The 21,114-nt window shown below is 35.1% G+C and overlaps 1 protein-coding gene across 1 annotated transcript in view; it reads left to right on the forward strand.

The window, feature by feature from the left end:
- Window positions 1–5,946: 5,946 nt before the first annotated feature.
- Glra3 (glycine receptor alpha 3) overlaps window positions 5,947–21,114 on the forward strand; it is a 127,732-nt gene continuing 112,564 nt past the window's right edge. Inside the window, exon 1 of the mRNA XM_090353721.1 lies at window positions 5,947–6,017. Within this exon, the coding sequence (XP_090209847.1) occupies window positions 5,947–6,017 (71 nt within the window). The remainder of the gene's footprint in view (window positions 6,018–21,114) is intronic.

The raw sequence follows: 21,114 nt of genomic DNA on the forward strand, positions 1-21,114 counted from the left end.
ATTTTAATTATCATTGTAAGAGATTACTTAGGGCTTCAATTTTCTAATTTATAATTTCATATTTCACTGCCAGTCTAATTTTTGTTGGACTTTAAGAGTCTCCAATAGAGAAATACTTATTTAGTTAGTAAATAAACACACATTGTTGAATGTCTATTATTTGACAAGAACTGTGATGGATATTCTAGATACAGAATTAAATATAAAGTAATCCTATGTGTTGGGAAATTTAGCCAAATAGAAAAGTAGGTGTTCATAAGAAACTTTAGCATATGCTTTAATGTAACTCTTGGTTTAAGAGTCATGAATCAAAAGTATGTAGTAATTCAAATGTAAGATTCCTGTGAAGATTAAAGAAAGCATATGATTCAGTGGACAGAGTAACATTTAAGCACGTGTTTAATAATGAGTATGTTTCACTATATTGAGATATGGATAGGCTTAGTAAAATCTGTATATAGAGTAGTTATAACAGGCATTCGAGTAGTTATAACATTCAGGCTTTAAAAAGATTCAAGGATAAATATGACACCAAGTACAGCACATGCCATAAGTCATAAAACATGAGGCTCAGTCTCTGAATGAATAGGATATTGAATGCCAGGATGACCAATTGTGTGCCTATTGAATAACAACAAAACAGCATATATAATACCATGGAATAGTTGAAAATGTTAAAGAAGGTTTATGTGTACAGGTAATATACTTACAGGGATCATACTAAAATTCTCAGTATTGTTCACTTGAGATCCCCTATAACCCAGCAATTCCACTACTAGGCATTTAACCAACCATCCAGAAACAAGGACATACTAAATCCACTAGCACAATGATGTTCATTGCAGCACTATTTACCATAGCAAAGATATGGAACCAACCCAGATGTCCCTCAGTTGATGAGTGGATCAACAAGTTGTGGTATTTGTACACAATGGAATTCTATGCTGCTGTCAGAAAAAACGACATCGTCCCATTTGTTCGGAAATGGAAATACTTAGAAAAAATCATATTAAGTGAAGTAAGCCAGACTCAAAGGAACATAGGCCCAAGAGTCTCCCTCATTTATCATAATCAGTAGAAACCTTGGGCTCTCCTAGCAGAGATTTACAATAGAACAAAATCTAGCGACATTAGGCCAAAAGTACGACACTAAATGTAAGGACTTCCAAGATAAGGAAACAAAAGCCATATAATGAGTGACTGTTATCCTTAATGTACTATGTTATCGCTTATCTCTTTTGCCATCCCTTGTTACAATTTTTCACCTTGTTATCTGATATATTTTGTATGTGCTTCATTGGTTACTTGAAATTGGATAGAGAAGAGGGGAAATCAAGATAAGTGGGGGTGGGGGGAGGGAAATGGGGACCATGTCATGAGAAAGGGTATCAATGTTTGTCAAGTTATGCACCTTCTATCGGGTGAATATAATGTAACCCTTCTATTTATCATGATAAAAAATTATTTTAAAAAAAGCTGACTGTCAATCTTGCAAAACTGCATATGTTTTTGAGATAGAATGATCAAAATGATTAACAAATGTTTTAGAGAAAATTACTCTTCCATATCATTGTAACAACACATATCTAAATTTAAAAAAGAGGCATTAGATATGGTAGCAACATGAATTACCCACTCAAACAGTTCTTGTGTTGAAACCTCAGTTCCAAGCTGGTGGAATAAATTGTTTACAGGTGATGATGTCATGAAAGAATTGATCCAATGATGGAATCAGATGGCTATTGGAAAGTAGGAGATGGTGTCTGGCTAGAGGAAAGAGGCCGCTGGTGTTTGGATTTGCTCATAGCTAATTTATAAAGTAAGAAAATTGGAATAAATACTCAAGAAATAGAAAGTGCACTTGCTACTGGGATTCAACCATTGGTAAGTATATTTTGTTTCTTGTTTGATTTGCCCTTTTGGTCTACTACACGTTTGAAAGCATCTTCTATTTAATCAGCTATTAATTAAACCTTTTTCTGGTAGTCATAGTTGTTGTATTGTACAAAGAATCTATGTATGTGCTTTGACTTTGGTACATTTACATTCAAAGCAGCAATTTTCTCAAGAATTACATGTTAAAATTCTTTCTTGTCTACATGCGTAGTATAATAGAAAAGAACATACTGAGGCTCCTTTGATTGTTATGGAGTATATGTATTCACTTTTTGGTTTTGAAAGATGTTTATTCTTTGAGGATATATTTAATTTATGGATATAAATGTTTATTTGATACATTAATATGTAGTGTGTGTGTGTGTGTGTGTGTGTGTGTGTGTGTGTGTAGTTTGGGTAATGAATTAAAGGCCTTGTGTTTCAAAGGTGAGCATAGTACCACTGAGTTATATCTCCAGTCTCATAGAATTTGGAAGTGGCATTGTGGCTCAGAGTGGCAGAGCACTACATTTAAACGAAACAGTTCAGATCAGTGCCCAGTGCCTGAGCTCACGCCCCAATATAAAAAAATGTTCAGGTTACATCCATTATTGTAAGATGTAATTTTCCTATCTTAAAGACTAAAGAATCTGGAGTTACAATTAGCATATTCAGTGGCACATTCAGAGTAGACAACTGACCTAAATTGACTCCTAATGGTTGAATTGTATCCCCCTAAAGGCGCCATGTTAGAATCCTGGTCTCCAGTGTCTCAGAATGTGACCTCATTTGAAGATAGAGGTAATCAAGGTAAACTATAATTAGAATAGACAACAAAACCGATCTCGAAGCTGAATGAGCTATTCAGCTTCTCCAACTTTCTTAGCTCCAAAATTGTGACTCAATATTTAATTTGTGTTCTTTAATCATAAGTAAGGTTGTAGTTTTTAATTTTATAAGTAATCTATTCATATTTTAAATTTGTGTTCATGAAGTATTCTATATTTTTGTGGAGTTATCAGACATTTTTCTTGATTTCTGAAGAAATATCCTAGATTCAAATTATTTCATTAAACTATTATTTTTCACATTTCAGTATAAGGTGCTCTTTATTTGTTTTTATGTTCTTTCGTTTATTTTTCATTAAGAAAAGTATACTTTCCATTATTATTTTTTGTTTTATTAGATATTTAAAATCTTATATATATTTCCTCTGCTTTATATTTGAGATTTAATTATTGATTCTTACATCTTAAGTTTTGTGTGTCATTCACATTGAGATTTTATTTTATAACTATCTACAGCTCTCTATTTCTAACTAATGACAATTATAACTGCATTTACTGTATATTATTTTATCTTAATTACAGATACTATTGTACAATATGCAATTTATCCCTTTAACTTTGGTCATTTTCATTTATAAATGTACTTTAAATGAGTTAAATTTTATTTATAGCCCACAATCGGTTCACCTTTGTAAACATTCAAAACATGTTTTTTAAAGTACATATTACAAAATTGGAGGTTTTTAGCTTCATTAAGTAAAACTTATTAATTATATATTTTTCAAAAACATACCAACTGATTCATGAATTTGTCCTAAAAGTTTTGGCATAATACACTAAAATGTTCTGCTATAGATGTAAATGTATAGTTATTGATTTACTTATCATATTTTAAAGTTATATTAATATGGGCATCCAAATTTGAAAATGTCACACCTTTCTAGTGAAACTCAATTTATTGATTGTGTCTCCTGTTACTATAGCTACACCAAGTCTTTGTTGTTGAATTTGCCTGATAAACCTTTTTCTCCACAATTCCCTCTTACATTTCCTTTAGTTTATTGTTGACTGTTACAAATTGTATGTGACTCTTACTCTTCATTTTTATTCTTTCAGAGTATTCTCTCCTTCTTCCATACTGGCTTTAAAAAATGTTTATTATCTTTACTGGAAAGATGATGAGTAGAGGGGTTACAGTTTCTCAAGTAAAGTAATGAGTACATTTGTTTTTAAACAATGTTTGCCCATCCTTCATTGTTTCCCCTTCTATCCCTCCATTTTTCACTCCCATCCAAGTTGCAATGTTGATAGCCAACATACTGTCAAGTGCATATCATTGTTGCATTACTTGTCATTGACCTGCTGTTTCTGTGCATGCTGGCTTTTGAAACCTCAGCTTTGGTATTAAAACATCCAGTGTGGTTTAATGTTCTGCAGGTTAATATTTTGTAGTCTACATGAGTCTTGAATGAAATCTTCTTGATTAGTTTTAACAAATGTGTTAGATGCTTTTTCTTTAAAAAAGATATAAATTAATAAAAATCATAGTAGAGATAATATTTGATTCAGAAATATAGTAAACTCATAATGAATCTTCATTATTAAATTTTTATTATGCATGAGTTTTATCACACTTGGACTGCTATCCCATCAACCATCTGTGCTGAATGATCTTTCAGAAGATTGAATCTGGGACTCATCCCTGTAATCTTAACTACTCAAGAGGTTGAGAACTGAGAACCAAAGTTCAAAGCCAGCCTCGGCAGGAAAGCCCCCCTCTTACTTCCAATTAACCATCCAAAAGCCAGAAATGGAGTTGTGGCTACAAACTGGTATATTACTAAGCCTTGATCAGGAAAGCCCAGGCCCTGAGTTGAAACCACAAGGACAGTACACACCAACACACACACACACACACACACACACACACACACACACACACACACACTTTCCTTTCTCATCTTTCAATCCTACACCTAATATATATGGTCTTAGGTGGGACTTATAGAGAGTGTCAGGAGAGGAAGACAGACAGACAGACAGACAGACAGACAGACAGACACACACACACACACACACACACACACACACACACACACCACAAAAGAGAGACAGAGGCACAAAGGAAGACAAGTATCCAGGAGGAAAAAAAAGACAGTGAAACAGAGAGAGAACAAAGAAATCTGAAATGACAGAAGGAAAAGATTTACCAAGTGATATTCTATAAGCTAGTTCTCCCTCCTAAACTTCCTACTAAGATTTGCAGACAGGGTCAAGGGAAAACATGAAGTGTTATGTGTTTGTGTGCCCAGTAGCCCTCTCTCAGCGTTCCCAACATCACCTGTCTTTCTGTGATTCTAGTCATTGCTGAAGGGATGCCCTGGTGACCCATTCCACTACAGGTACTGGCCCACCGCTGGCTTGTCGGGTCTGAGCACCCCCTGTCTGTAAGGTCTGCAGGTTCTGGGCTCCGGGCCACTTTGCATTGCTATGGAGGGTCTGAGAGACGACACATCCTCAAAGAAGATAGCTTTTATTTAATTGTGCCCTTCGATTTTCAGAAGGGAAGGTCTTCTCTTCCGGTGGATTTTACTACCTAATAAAAGCCCCAAAACGCTGACTCTCCCAATACTTCCTCCAGTCTCTGCACCCGTTTCTGGATTATTATTATTATTATTATTATTATTATTATTAAGGGTAAAATGCTAAGCACCACCTCTCCTTGTAAATGGCCTGTCACTCTGTCCCGCTGTGAGGTCGTGATTGGTGGGCAAGGCCGGGTGGCCTGGGCTTGGCCCCGCCCCGGTCCCCCTCTGCACAGCTCCCCGGGGGTCTTCACCAAAGGTGCCCGGCGAGATTGCGGCGGACGGGCGGCTTTGGGACCAGGTGGAAAGGCAGCGCGGCAGGGCTGAGGCTGCAGTTCCTCCTCCCGCCGGGGGTCGGATCCGAGAGGAGGCGAGAGCGGCCTCCCCTCTGCAGACAGCTTCGTGAACTGTTGCTCAGAGCCTAGGCGCCGCGCGCGCTTCTCCTCCTCCCTTCTTCTGGCTCAGCGCGGTAACCCTCTCGTGCCTCAGTCCCTCCCCGATCCTCCCGGGACTCGGGGCGCAGCCTCTCCCCGAGGGTCTCTCGCACATCGCTGGGAGCTGTCCGAGGTGCTGCAGCGGCCGGGGCATCCGTGTCCAGGAGAAGCCGCTGGGATCCGTTGGAGGTCCTCCCAGTGCGCGTCTTCTGGGTGTCCATGCCTGGGATCGGATCAGCAGGGGCGTGAGCATTCCTCAGGACCATGGCGCACGTGAGGCACTTGAGGACGTTAGTTTCTGGATTTTACTTCTGGGAAGCCGCCTTGTTACTCAGGTAAGTCCCCTTGCCTTCACCCCCAGAAGAAGAACTCATTCAGCGCAAACCAAGCCAAGGCTGCAGCCACTTGTTCTGGCTGGCGCTGGGGAGGGCGCAGAGCTGAGTGTCGTTATTCACAGCTGAGGGGACCCCACACCAGCACAGCAGTCCCCAAGCCTACGTCTTCTCACATATTGCTGGCTTGCTTTGGTTTTTGTTTTCTTAAAGAGTTTTATTTTTTTTAAGTGAATTGTGTGTTTCAGGATTTCGTTCCTAACAGAAAGTTACAAGACATTGGTCAAGGCAGAACGACCGAGCCACGAGAATACACTGGTTAGAGAAACTGAATCTTGCATATACATCCAGATATGAAAGGAAATGAGTTTTTTTAAGGCCTTGTAGGTACTAGTTTGTAATGACCTAGTTTAGGAATGCAGGAAGGCAATATTATAAATAAGTCATTAGCTGCGTTCTTGTGTCAGGATTATCTATTTGGAGAAAGCCTATGGTAAACATATTAACTTATGAAATCATTCCAAAACTTATCACGTTATATTTTTATGTTACAGTAGTGTTTGGTAAGCTTGAGAGATTAGGAAAAGGATGAGATAATTTACCCCCTGAAAATTTCTAAAAGAAAGAAAAAGAAAGCAAAGAAACACAGAATACTGCTTATATAAATGTTTGAATCACCGATATAAATTTTATTTTACAACCACCGTCTAAGTACCATAAGATTTCCATTTTAAGGCCGGTAAGTTTTTCAATAGACTTGCAGCTAAATAATTAGAGTAACATATGAATGTTCTCATTTCTATTCAGAGCATACAAATGTTCTTTTCTAGGTAAAAATATCAACTTTTACTCTTTGGGCTACTTTAAATAACCACAGGGTTTATCATAACTGGTTAAGGTTTCCTAAGTTATTGATATTTTTCTAAATTTAAGGTTTGACCAAAATATTTTTCAATAGAAATGTTTTTAATATGATTCAGCAAAATTTTATAATTCTTAAATAGCCAAAAATTTCAAATCTAGTAAACAAAAATGTGTATGAAGTTTTTACATTATTTTATGAAAATGAATGGGAAGAGTACAGAACTCCTTTTCTATGAGAAGTTGATCATTTTATTACATTAGATTTTTCATGTTTAATGTTATAGGTGGCACTATAACAAAGAAATCTTATAGTTTACTTGATAGATCTTTAGGGTAAGTAACTAAGATGTTTCAGTCACTGAGTTTGACTTTGTGTAATGCGATTCACTCTGACATTTCTTAAAATGAATTGTTAGATGCATATTCATCATCACAGGATCTTATCTATAACTAGTTTTGTTGACATTTGCAAAAAAGATATGTCTCAGTTTGGTGATTGTGATTATCATTATATATCTTCATTAACATCAGTTTTTTTTTGTGAGAACGACATGTTTTATGATTAACCCTATAAAGGCTATATGAAAGGCATAGCTAGTATTTAAGTTTATGTATTATATTATATCACTCATACATTTTTATTCCTTTAGTGAATAAGATTTTCTCCACCGTAGATTAGACTTACATGAGATTAGTTCATATTCTATAAAGAACTCTAATGACTTGTAAAAATTAAGGGTATTCACTTCCAGTGATGGCCCTTGACAAGAGGAATTCCACACTAAAGAAAGAAAAGGTCCCTCTACTGGAAATAAGTTGTAAATTAAACAGTTTCAAAGACCCTTATTTGCTCACTAAATCTATTTGTGATATATGGAACAAAGTAAACACAAGTAAAGGAAAACTAAGGACAAAGAAATAATTAGTTATTACACATACTCATTTATTTCTGAGTTTAATGATTATTTTTGACGTTTTACTCAGTTTCCATTTGGCAAACAAAGACTGACCACATTTACAGGTACTGTGTAATGTACTATGAAATGTACATGTTGTGTAATGATAAAGTTATAGCTAGCTTGCCTATTACCATAAATTTTTATCTGATTTTGATGACTGTTCTTCAGAATCCCTTTGTTGTTATTTTGAAATACAAAATGCATTATTATTTACTATAGTAAACCTATTGTGTTGCAGCATGCTGAAAGTTCTTTCTCATATCTCAATGACATTTTCAAAACTCTTTTCAGGGCAATATGGAGTCAAGAAGAAGAATAAAAATCTATCAATATTTGTAATTAGTTTCCTGGTATAAACACTTTAATAGATTTATAATAATGTTCATTTTATTGAGATATTATATCTATATGTGTATATACACATATAACAGTGAAAACCCCAAGTAAATTTCCACTTAAAGAGAGTATATCACAAATTTGTTCAGTATCTATGTGAAATTAACTACACCCTCCATCCCCTAACTTTTCCCAAGCATTACCTTGTCTACAGGTGATTGCTTTTCTAATTAATATAATGCAACAATTACATATTTCCTGCTTTTTAACTTTAGATACTCCTTTGAGCCTATGTTTCTGAACATCATATGACTTAATAATATTATAAAATATCACAGGCAATAACTCATTGTCATGACTACTTGGTAGTATGCTGTGTGAATATATCACAGTTAACTTATTCCTTGACCTATTGATGGATGTTTCAGTATGTTTCATGTCTTGGCTAATACAGTGATGCACTTAAGCATTATGCCCATGCCCAGAGTTCGAACCCCATAACTAACCAAATAACAACAAGAAAGATTAATATAGTTAGGTAATGTGTGCAGAACAAAGGATATATAGCTAATAAACTTAGAAGTATTCAGCATCAGAATATATTAATGATAAGATATTTTTTTCCCAGTCCTGGGGCTTGAACTCTGGGCCTGGATATTGACCTTGGACACTTTTTGCCCAAGGCTAGTGCTCTACCACTTAAGTCACAGCCCCACTTCCGGCTTCTTCTGTAATATGTGGTACCTAGGAATCGAACCCAGGGCTTCATATATGCTAGGTAAGCACTCTACCACTAGGCTGCATTCTCAGCCAGGACATTTTTAAAGGGAAATTTTAAAGAGTTAAAAAGTGAGAAAGCTGTAGAATATAAGAAATATGAATGTTTACATAGTAAAGTATATTAAGATTTCAACATTTATTCACATATTGCCACTTTATTAAGTAATACTTGTATGGATTTTAGTTGTTATATTAACAAATTAGAGAAAAAACTATCAGTATTCAGCTCTTTGAAATTCAGATGAGTGATAATAATTAAAAGCTTACAGAATAAATTCTCAAAGCACAAAAATTTGACAGAAATATCTCATCTGAATCAATTATCTTTATATCATTTAGCTTTTACCTTCACAGTTTGATACAACACAAGTTTGCTGCTTGAATAAATTATAATATATCCTGTCAAAAACTGAATGTGTGAATTTTAGAAGGCAGGAAAAAGATATTTTATTGGTTTACTTCAAAGCCTGTAAAAATGGCTTCAGTTTTCTTGGTTTTCATCTTCTTATAATTTTGAGAATGAGATATTTCCATTTTAATGTTTGTGCTTCTGTTTTCTTATGTAACATATCAAAGGAAAACGTAAGTAAGCTCTGTAATGATTTACAGAAGGCAAGCTTGGGAGCAAAAATCTATACTTTTTAATACATGACTCTTCCCCTTTTACATCTAAATAAAGTCATAAATGGTCTCGTGTGTAAAAGCCTCACAGCTCACTCTTTCACTGATGTTTCAAGCAGTTCACCTTGTAGTCAGAGAACAGCTTACAAAAATATCACCTCTTCTTTATGGAGTAGTATACAGACGTAAGTCTACCAACAGTGATGCATTCATTTTATGATGATGTTAAACCATTTAATAAGATGTACTAGACAAATTCTATGCACAATTTTTTGTGCTAAGAAGTTGACTGTGGAGCTCTAGAATACTGCCATTTGTCCCATGATAGAGATTAAGATCTAGAAGATAATGCAATATCCATGTCAAGACAACTACAAGCAACAGTGTTTTAAGAAATAGAAGACAGCAAAGTGATCAGCAAGTCTTGGTATTTGTGTTGGGCCTTGAAAAATACTTGTTCAGTGGTAATATATATAATATAAAGGGGTATAACATGCAGTATGAGTTACATCGTTGTACAACAAATGTTTAGGGAAGGGCGACTGCTAAAGTCAGGAGGAAATCATAGGGTTTTTAAAACTGAACACCATATACTACAAGCCATTACTGTTTAGCTAGGTACAATAATAAATTTGCAGGAATCTAGAGGACTTGCATCCATCTTGTAACAATGAAATATGGAAACATATTCAGAGAAAACAATTTAATTATAACTAGATACTCATTATTACAGGAATAGTATTGTCACCAGCTCACGATATCTATAAAATAACTCACTCAGAAATAATAAATGACCCAGTCAGTGGTATATAACAGTAGTCTCAGCTATGAAGACAGCTGGTACAGGTAGAATACTTGAGCTCAGGAGTTCAAAACCAGTCTGGACAGCATAACAAGGCACCATCTCAAAAATCATCCATTAAAACAAATAATCATAAAACTGTTAATAACAATTAGTAATAAAGCTATTTCAAGAAAAAGAGTGAAAGAATTCCAAGGAGAGAGAATAATTTGCTTGGTGAAAAAGTTGAGAATTAGATCTAGTAGTCACTTAAATGAAATACTAGAATCTAGTGAAGAATTTGAATTATCACAATAAAAAAGAACTCAGAACTTGGATGAAGGGGTTTCAATATTAACTCTATATTCTGCCATCAGCAGTATAAAAGTCTACATAGACTTAGATGCTAGAAGTGCAACTCTAACAATGATTTTTTTTTTTGCCAGTCCTGGGCTTGAGCTCAGGGCCTGAGCACTGTCCTTGGATTTTCTCAAGGCTAGAGCTCTACCACTTGAGCCTCAGCACCACTTCCGGCTTTTTTCTATGTATGTGGTACCGAGGAATCGAACCCGGGTCTTCATGCATGCTAGGCAAGCACTTTAACCACTAGGCCAAACTCCCGGCCCCTAACAATGATTTTTTTAAAAAGACAAGTGAGACCTCAAAAGAGAAAGAATGTAAAATCCACTCATATGCAGTGGGATTCTAACCGTTGAGATAGGCCACCGAGGAATATTCCACCCTCGTAAAGCAACACGTTAATCTTGTTTAATACAATTCTCTCCATGAAACCAGCCCTTGTCAATAGTATGTGTGTGTCTATCAATTTTGTCTGGAATTTTCCATTAATTTAACTGCAAGTAGTTCAATAAACTAGCCAATTGCCCAGGACACATTTCACCCCATTTCTGTTTTCTAGGGAAATTTGATGAAACTGTTTTGTGCTCTCGCTAGTGTCATGAATCATTAAAAGTAAATCCTCCCTAATTATACTACCAAATGTTTACAGTATGAGTATCTTTGTGTTTATGTCAACTGACCTTGTTGAAAACAAATTCATATGTAGGCATACATCTATGGAGAATTGCGGAGCCTTGCATTTGAGGTGTTATTTTTGGTTTTGCTTTGGTGTTAGAATTTCCCAAGAATGACATAGGATGACATCGCTTATGGATTTGTTTTGTTGCACTGGGGAGACTTCCAGGAAGGAACACATCTGACCATCTCCACAGTGGAGTGAGTGAGAGCAAAAAGCCTACACTAAAACTTCTCTAGCAAAAACAATGAGCGAATGGCAGGTATTTAATGACAGAAGATAAAGCTAGCCTAAAACTACATGACAACAATGTACATCTTCAGAAAACAAAGTTTTAATCCTCAGATGTTGAGAAAAGTCAGTGATAAGAAGCTCAACTATTGTAAAATTCTGAAATTCTTTTACAATTTCAGTACCAGAGATACTTCAAAGAGAAGATTTATGGTACCTCACAGGCAATTGAATGTACTGAAAGACTTTATACTAATGTTGTTCTTTTTTATATAAACATACTATAAACATATTTTATTGTGATTAATAGAAGGGTTACATTATATTCACCAGATAGAAGGTGCATAACTTCACAAACATTGATGCCCTTTCTCATGACATGGTCCCCATTTCCCTCCCACCCCATCTTGATTTCTCCCCTTCCTTATCCAATTTCAAATAATCAATTAAGCACATATAAAATATATCAGATAACAAGGTGAAATACTGTAATAATATGAAATAACCAAGGGATGGTAAAAGTGATGAGCAATAACATAGTACATTAAGGACAACAATCACTCATTATATGGCTTTTGTTTCCTTATCCTAGAGGTCCTTACATTTAGTGTCATACTATTTGGCCTTATGTCTCTAGATTTTGTTCTATTGTAAATCTCTTCTAGGAGAGCCCAAGGTTTCTAGTGATTATGAAAAATAAGGGAGACTATTGGGCCTATGTTCCTTTGAGTCTGGCTTACTTCACTTAGTATGATATTTTTCTAAGTCTTTCCAATGTTGTTCTTAATATACTATGTGAAGTTACTTGTCTTCTCTTTTTTCTCCTATGGTTTATCTCATGATGTTACCGTTTCTGACTTTGTTACCTGGTGTAGTGTTTATATGTTTATTTGTTTATTTGAAATAGGGAATGGAATGGGGATAAAACAGGATGATTAGGGGGTGGGGAAGGGAAAGGACAGAAACAAGAAAAGAGGTATCAATATTCGAGAAGCAATGTACCCACTACTTGACAAATGTAACTGTAACCCCTCTATACATTACCCTGACAATAAAATACAATTAAACAGAGAGAAATGGCATAAAACTACATATTATTAATGTTCTCCTGGAATCATTTACTAGGTGGGAGAACATTAAATATAAATGATGAAAATAAATGCTGAGGTCCCACAAGATTTTCTATCACCAATCAGGACAGACAACTAAAACCGAGATGTTTCTCATACCATTATAAAATTATGACTGAGATTAATTTGGAGATAAATTTAAATTTAAGGATTGCTGAAAAATAACATTTGTGAGATCCTTAATCTTTAAAATTACCGGAAATAAAGACTTCTATTTTTCAGAAGAAAATACTTATAAAATAATTTTAATAATGAGATTTAAAACCTCATTCTATTTTCTCTAAGTGAACTTGTTTTTCCTATATATTCCCCCATCAATATTTGTCTTTGTTGTTTGCTGGTTCCTCCACTCAAGATGCCATTCTTGCTTATGGAAATTGTGCCTATATTTGAAGCATGGTTTTGATTAGTAACATTTTCCAGGCCAGTGCTCCATGCATGAAGCTTACATGCTCTAATTTTATATTGCCTGTGGAATTCTACTTGAGACTCTCTGTAACTTCTGTAAAAATATATAGGGAAATAAAAGCTGAACTAATAATATATCACAATAGAAGAAAGAAGGCATGCTATCACTTTTTAATTTTTAGCTGTTTTTCATTCAACTTTTCTGTCTCCTTTAAAATTATAAGTCCTTTGTGTACAAATACCATAACAAGATGTGGTATTTGTACACAATGGAATTCTATGCTGCTGTCAGAAAAAATGACATTGCCCCATTTGTTAGGAAATGGAAAGACTTAGAAAAAAATCATATTAAGTGAAGTAAGCCAGACTCAAAGGAACTTAGGCTCAATGGTTTCCCTCATTTGTCATAATCAATAGAAACCTTGGGCTCTCCTAGCAGAGATTTGCAACAGAGCAAAACCTTGATACAAAAGGCCATATAGTAGGAAGCTAAATGAAAGGATCTCTAGGATATAGAAACAAAAGCCATATAATGAATGACTGTTGTCCTTAAGGTACAATGTTATCTCTCATCTCTTTGGATGTCCTTTGGTTATCTCATATTGTTACGGTATCTCAGTTTGTTACCTGATATATCGGATATATTTGTATTTGGTTATTTGAAATTGGATAGGGAACGGGGGAAAACAAGATGAGGGGTGGAGGTGGGGGGGGAGGGAAATGGGGACCAAGACATGTGAAAGGGTATCAATGTATGTGAATTAATGCACCTTCTATCTGGCAAATATCATGTAACCCTTCTATTAATTACAATAAAAATATATGAAAACAAAAACTAAATAAAATTATCAGTCCTAAGGCAACATATTTCTTTTTCCTTCTTTTGTATTTCCTTCCTTCCCCCCCTCCTCCCTCCATCGCTCCTTCCCTACCTTCCATCCTTAGTTCCTACTTTCCTGTTATCATTTTTGCAATAAAAATAGAAATTGAATGAAAGGTCACTCTAGCCTTTTTTTGTTACTTTGCTTTCCCCTGTACTGACCACAAACTGCAATCTTTCTTCCTCCACCTTTTGAGAAGCTGGGATTTTAGGCATTTAACACCATGCATGCTGACCAAGAACATAATCATTTGTGGTTTTTATTTTACCTCTATAATAATTAGTTCAATGTCATGAGTAGAGCAGATTCTCAACACACAACAAATCAATTTGATGAGACATCTGCTTATCTCTCACATCAATATATGACATTTATTAAAATCTGTGTTATTATTTGAAGTAAAAATGGAATCCACTCTCATAAAAAGACACAGAATAAAACAAATCTCCTGAGAAGACCTTACTTACTCTAAGTAGAAACTGTAAAATAGATAGAAATTGGAATTTTCTAGTGAATAGTGAGGGATTTTCTTTTCCATTGTCACATAAGAAATTAGAATTTTATACCGAGTAATACAGTACCAATTGGCATGCATGTATATCATGAGTATGCATTAGCTTCTCAATTTATTCAATGTTGTCTCAGGTTTTTATTGATATTTACTCCATAAAATTTTAATACACTCAATATTTTGTTATATGATTTTTGTACTGTCTATGTATCTGTATTGTGTGCATTAAAATATGATTATTTGAAAACTGGGGTTTAACCTCAAGTAGTCTTCATGCTTGCCAGGCAAAGGTTTTTACACCACATGAACAATGCTGCCAGAGTTTTGTATTGGCTATTTTTTATTTTTGAGGTAGGAGTTTGCTTCATGATGGACTAACCTGGACGTCCATCCTCCTATTTGTGCTTGCTTACATCAGAAGAATGGTATCATGATATACCATGTGTACTGCCATTGGTGAAGATAGGGTTGTGCCCAGGCTAAACTCTAGCTGCAATTCCCTCACCTCTGCCTCCAAAGTAGCCAGAATTACGAACACAAGCCATGATTCCTGGCTTTAAAAATAGCATTTCTGGCCTGCATCCTTGAGGCCATACACCTCCTGGTGTAATTATCTATCATTATTCTCTATCATGATAATTACATTAAACCTAGGGTTCTACATTTTGAGATCAGAACCTAGAAATAAAAACATAAAGCAAGGCTTTATTTGACTTCTTGGGAATTGATTAGGACTTTTCAGCTTTAAAAAGGTAAACAAATATTTGGCATAATTTATCTACTGTCAAGCTTTTACTTAACATAGCTCAAAAATATTACAAAACATTGACAATTACTTTCCACTAGGTATATAATTGTCAGAAGCTGATGCCTTTTCTATTAATAAATTTCAAGTAACTGCTGTCCTTAATAATGTCATTGCTGAATGATTTTCATGATTTCATCTATCTATATTTGCAAGAAACTCAGAGAGGCTGTCATATGTAGTAATTTCTCTATGCTTTAGTCTGTTGACCTATGATGTTAGATAAAAATAAACCTGATGTTCCTTTTTAAAATGAAATTTACAGTCGCTAGAAAGTAGAATCTTAATAGTGCTGATGTTAGGACATTCTTCAATTCAGAAATTAGGTGATGTGTATATAAAACTAAAAGCAATGCTACTGCAAAGAAATCCTATAAGCTGGGACCATTGGCTCATGCTGATAATCCTAGCTAGTCAGAAGGCAGTAGAAGTCATCTAGAGGAATATAAGTCCATGAGAATCTTATCTTCAATTAACTACCCAAAGAGTGCAAGCAGAGATGTGGCTAGATTACTATCCTTGAGTGGAAATGCTAAATGACAGTGCTCAGGTCCTGAGTTCAAGTACCAATACCATCACAAAAACAAGGCATTGATTACAACAAAGTAGTAGATAGTTGTAGCAAACATAAAATGCTATAAATAAAAACCAGAAAAAATTAAGAATGCTCAGTTAGGTGTGTAGAAGTTCTCAGCAGCAATGTCAGCCCATTTCAAATGAGAGCCTGAAAGAAGATAAATGAATTGAGTCTTAATGAGATGCCGAACATAAATGCCTTCCATTATATGACAGGGAGAAAAATGTGAATTATATTTATTTTTTCCACAATGAATTCCTATTCCGTTATCCTCACTCTTTCTATGAAACCAGCTCTGATTCTCAGCCGCCACCAAGTTGAGGTGAGGATGCTTCCACCCCACACCAGTGTATCATGTCAAGCATGTGAATTTCTTCAGGGCAGTTCAATAACGTATTTCCAGTTCTCTCGACATGCCTTAATGGGATTTCTTACACACTGACAGAATTAATTAATTTCTAAGATTAAAGCACTGTTTTTCCCCAAAAGCAAATTAACAATTTCAATAAATAACTCTCTTCAAGCATAATCAAAATCACACTGTTATTTTTTCACTAATAGCATTCAGGATAAATTTGGATGAGGCATTGGGATTCTTTTTGATTTCTAACTTTATTTCATTGTGGTAGTATGCTTACACTTGCCCCTTACCTCTCATTTCCACATTGAGAAAATTTTCTTATTCATTTTCTCCACTATTCAGTCTTGTCTTCATTATCCCTCTATCCCACTGTACTATATACAAAGGTATATTGAGCTTTGTGCTGTGATGCTGTGATGATATATCTATTAAATAGTGACAAAGCATAAATAACACTACATGTGAGACCAATTATATTAAATCACTATTCTACATGTAAAATATTTTTAAATCAATACTTTATTTTTGTGATTTACATTTTATAGATCACTTCAAAAAGGAAACATAGAAAAGGGAAAAAAATAATATCAGTCAGATAGTAATACATATTACCAAAGTCTAATATTTAAATTACTATCATTGCATTGATCATAATTTTAGGATCAAAACTATGACAAGTTTTCAAATCTCTTGGTCAGCTGAGAACCATTGGTGTTACAGAAAGTTTGGTTTTGTTTTTAAATCTGTTTATATGTATTGAATGATTTAGTCCCAGTTCACTTCTTTTTTCATGACAATTATGGAAAATTTAATCATGACTAGCTACCAAAAGGAGCTATTTATTTGAGCTACCAAAAGGAGTTGTTTATTTGAGCAGAAAAGGTAATAAGTCCTCATAGCAAAGATCTTCAGAAATGAATCTTCAGCCCTTCCTGGGAAGAGGAAGAGGCAAAGCACGTTTAATGTAGGGGAGTGTTCCTATGTGAGTGGAATGATGTGGAAAACTTCGTAATAACATGTCTGACTTTGGAGGCATAAATATTCTTTTACGTGAAGAACATTAATATTATTTTAGACATAGAATCCATAGATCTATAGTCTTTTCCAGAGTGTTAGAAAATATCAGCAAATATTAATTCAAACATTTTTTTCTGTATTTGAAAATGTTTTGTGCTTACAGCTTGATTATAAGGAGAAAATGTGTATTTATGCACATATGTGTATCTCGAATTCTTCTTCCTTCCTTTCTTCCTCATTCTTCCTTCCTTCTCCTTTTTTCTTTTTCATTATATGCTTTCTGTATATGTATATTTATTGAGTTCTACCATTAAACTTATGCTTGTTCCTTTCAGAGTAGAAAACCTTAAGTTACTCTTAGAAGAATAAAGAAAACAATCCAAGAAGAGACATTACTTTTCACAAAATTGTAGGAAAGATTTTATTTAAATGATAAAAATGTGAAATGTATAACTTTCAGAACTTTAAAACAACATACTTCTACAAATTATGGCCTTATGAATAATAAAACACTAATGTGCATTATATCACATCTCTGGTAGCTATTTAATCATTGTTTTATAAAAAGAGATAACTTTATTCCACTGAAATATTACAGTCTTTCCCTTTTTAGGCAGTTCTTGCTGCATAATACAAATAGATAAACTTCCTGGTGTTTTTAAATTTGCCTCCTGTTTTATTTACTGTGAATAGTAGACAAAGAAGCTTACATAGATTGAACTATTAGAAATCTCTCTTTTGCCTCTTGTTTCTTTGTACGAACCTTAAAATTCTTGAAAAAGCTAGGGAATCTCTCTTCCTCAAATCCCTGGAACTTAGGATATCTCTTTTTTTCTGAAAATCTTAAAAGAGCAAATATCATCAAAGGCATAGTCCGTGCAGATCTCTGCTGCTTCCTTCTGAGTTTGCAGTATAAAATTACATCTTGTGTATAGCTTAACTATTCCCCCTAAATGATGACATATGAACCAATCGTTTCCTCTTCTTCAAAGGCCAAAGTATATGTCATTCTCTGTGTGTGCCAGCATAGTTATAATACATGTCAGTTGACAGCAAAGATTATACAGGAAAGTGTAACTGATATGAAATGATTCATATTTCTAAAATTTCTAAAATTCCAGCTCAGAAATATCATTAAGATGGGATTGATGTCCTTACAAATGAATTAATCTTACAGAATTTTTCCTCATGTACTTCTGTAACACATATGAAAAAAAGAAATGATGTCAATACAAGACTGAGTCTAATCTTAGTTCTTTTAAGATTGTGTGTCCTTTTCCCATAGACGACTGATGCATTTTGTATAGTAAACTATAATAATACACAGAGCTGTATACATCTAAAATGTAGGTTTTCTAAACTCACAGGGTTAAAAAAATTATCATTTCTCTTTGGCTAAAACGTATTCCTAGCATTACAACTATAAGTTCCTAGGTTATTTAACACTAGTAGTAGCCTTCATTTCAAAAATCCATTTTTATGTAAAACATATTAAAGTGTGAGAGAGATAGAAGAGTGGGAGAAAGAGAGCAAGAGAGAGAGCATGCGTGCAAGAGAGAGAGAGAAAGACAAACAGACAGACAGAGAGAGACAGAGACAGAGACAGAGAGTCAGAGAGACAGAGACAGAGGGAGGGAGGGAGAGGGAGAGAGAGGAGAGGACATGTAGGTATTGAGTTGCAGGAAAATACAAAAAGAAGAAAGAGACCAGCTTTTAATCATTGTTAGTTCAGTTCACAAAATGCATGGTAGCACTGGTTTAAGATTCTTATGCATGTAAGCCTAGCTACTCAAAAGAGATTTGAAGCCAGGCAGGAAGGCTCATTCCTGTAATCCTAGCTACTCAGGAGCTGAGATCTGAGGATCAAAGTAAAGCCAGCCCAAGCACTACAAAGACGTCGAGACTCTTGTCTCCAATTAATAACCAGGAAAACCTGAAGTAGCACTGAGGATCAAGGGTAGGGCAGTAGCCTTAAGCTGAAGAGGGCAGTGACAGTGCCCAGGCCAAGAGTTCAAAGTCCCACGACCGACCAAAAAAAGAAAAAACAAAACAAAACAAAACAGATTTGAGGATCTTGATTCTTATACATGTAAGCCTAGATACTCATAAGAGTTACATTTGAGGATCCTACTTCAAAACCAGCCCAGGCAGAAAAGTCCGTGGAACTCTTATATGAAAAAAGACTCTACAGGAAAACAGGAAGTGTAGCTCTGGCTCAAAGTGGGTAGAGAGCTAACCTTAAGCAAAGGAGCTCAGGGACAGAGCCCAGGCACTGAGTTCAAGAAACAAAGACAAACTGTAGACATGAGAATAAGCCTGGAATGGAGATATTGTCAATCTTTCTTTTGTTTTTTCAACTTTTATTATAGGATTCGTTCTTTTTTTCATATATTTTTAATTGTAATTAATAGAAAGGTTACATGATATTTGCCAGATAGAAGGTGCACTAATTCACATACATTGATACTCTTTCATATGTCTTGGTCCCCATTTCCTCCCCCCCCCACCCCTCATCTTGTTTTCCCTCCTTCCCTATCCAATTTCAAATAACCAAATACAAATATATCTGATATATCAGGTAACAAAGTGAGATACTGTAACAATATGAGATAACCAAGGGACAGCAATGGGGATGTGGCCAGGGGGGATCCCTACTACACTGTTGGTGGGAGTGCAAACTCATTCAACCACTATGGAAAGCAGTATGGCAGTTCCTCAAAAGGCTAAACATAGAGCTCCCCTATGACCCAGCAATTCCACTACTTGTCATTTACCCAATCATCCAGAAACAAGGACATACTAAATCCGCTAGCACAACAATGTTCATTGCAGCACTATTTACCATAGCAAAGATATGGAACCAACCTAGATGTCCCTCAGTTGATGAATGGATCAACAAGATGTGATATTTGTACACAATGGAACTCTATGCTGCTGTCAGAAAGAATGACATCGCCCCATTTGTTAGGAAATGGAAAGACTTAGAAAAAATCATATTAAGTGAAGTAAGCCAGACTCAAAGGAACTTAGGCTCAATGGTTTCCCTCATTTGTCATAATCAGGATTTGTTCTTTAAAAAAACAAAAAACAAAAAACAAAAAAAAAAGAGTAGCTACTCTGATTCTACTCCTAAGGAAAAGAGGGTTCTTTTTAAAGATACTTCTAAGGTGTTCAATATTTTTCATTTTCCCCTTTCTGAGTGCAAGGGGGCTAAGTTCTGACCAGAACAGAAATAATACTTCTTTAAGTTTTGGAAGTACCTTTGAAAGAATGCTCTAGTTATGTTTTGCTATCACCACTATGAACTCTGTCATTAAAGTGAAAAACAGGGACTTTATCAGAAAGAAAGAGGAATGAGGAGATTGTTTCCGGTATATCACTTAAGACATAATATGGAAAGCTAAGGAGCAATTCCATTGATCAGTGGGGAGGAGAAAAACTGGCTCCAGAGAAAGTAGTGTAGGGTCAATGTGACGGGATATTATGAAGATGGAAAGGAAGGGTGTTATCAGAGATGACAAATTGTCACTGATTGAATGTGAGAAAGAGAGTACATTAGAGTTGCAATCATATTACACCATTATTAACCAGGTTGATGAGGGTACTATGGTAAAAATATAAAATAAAAGAAACTGGGTTCAATGTGGTGATGTATGCAAATCTAGCTCTGTGGAAGTTACAAGTAAAAGGATCATAGTCTCAGAGGGATTCCAGGCAAAAAGTGAGATCTGTAGAAAGAAATAACTAAGGCAAAAGAGCTGGGGATAATGGTTTCAGGGGCACAGCAGGTGTGATTCGGAAG

Source organism: Megascapheus bottae, chromosome 20 (assembly GCF_031878675.1).
Source record: "Megascapheus bottae isolate mThoBot1 chromosome 20, mThoBot2.hap1, whole genome shotgun sequence".
NCBI classification, from domain to species: domain Eukaryota; kingdom Metazoa; phylum Chordata; class Mammalia; order Rodentia; family Geomyidae; genus Megascapheus; species Megascapheus bottae.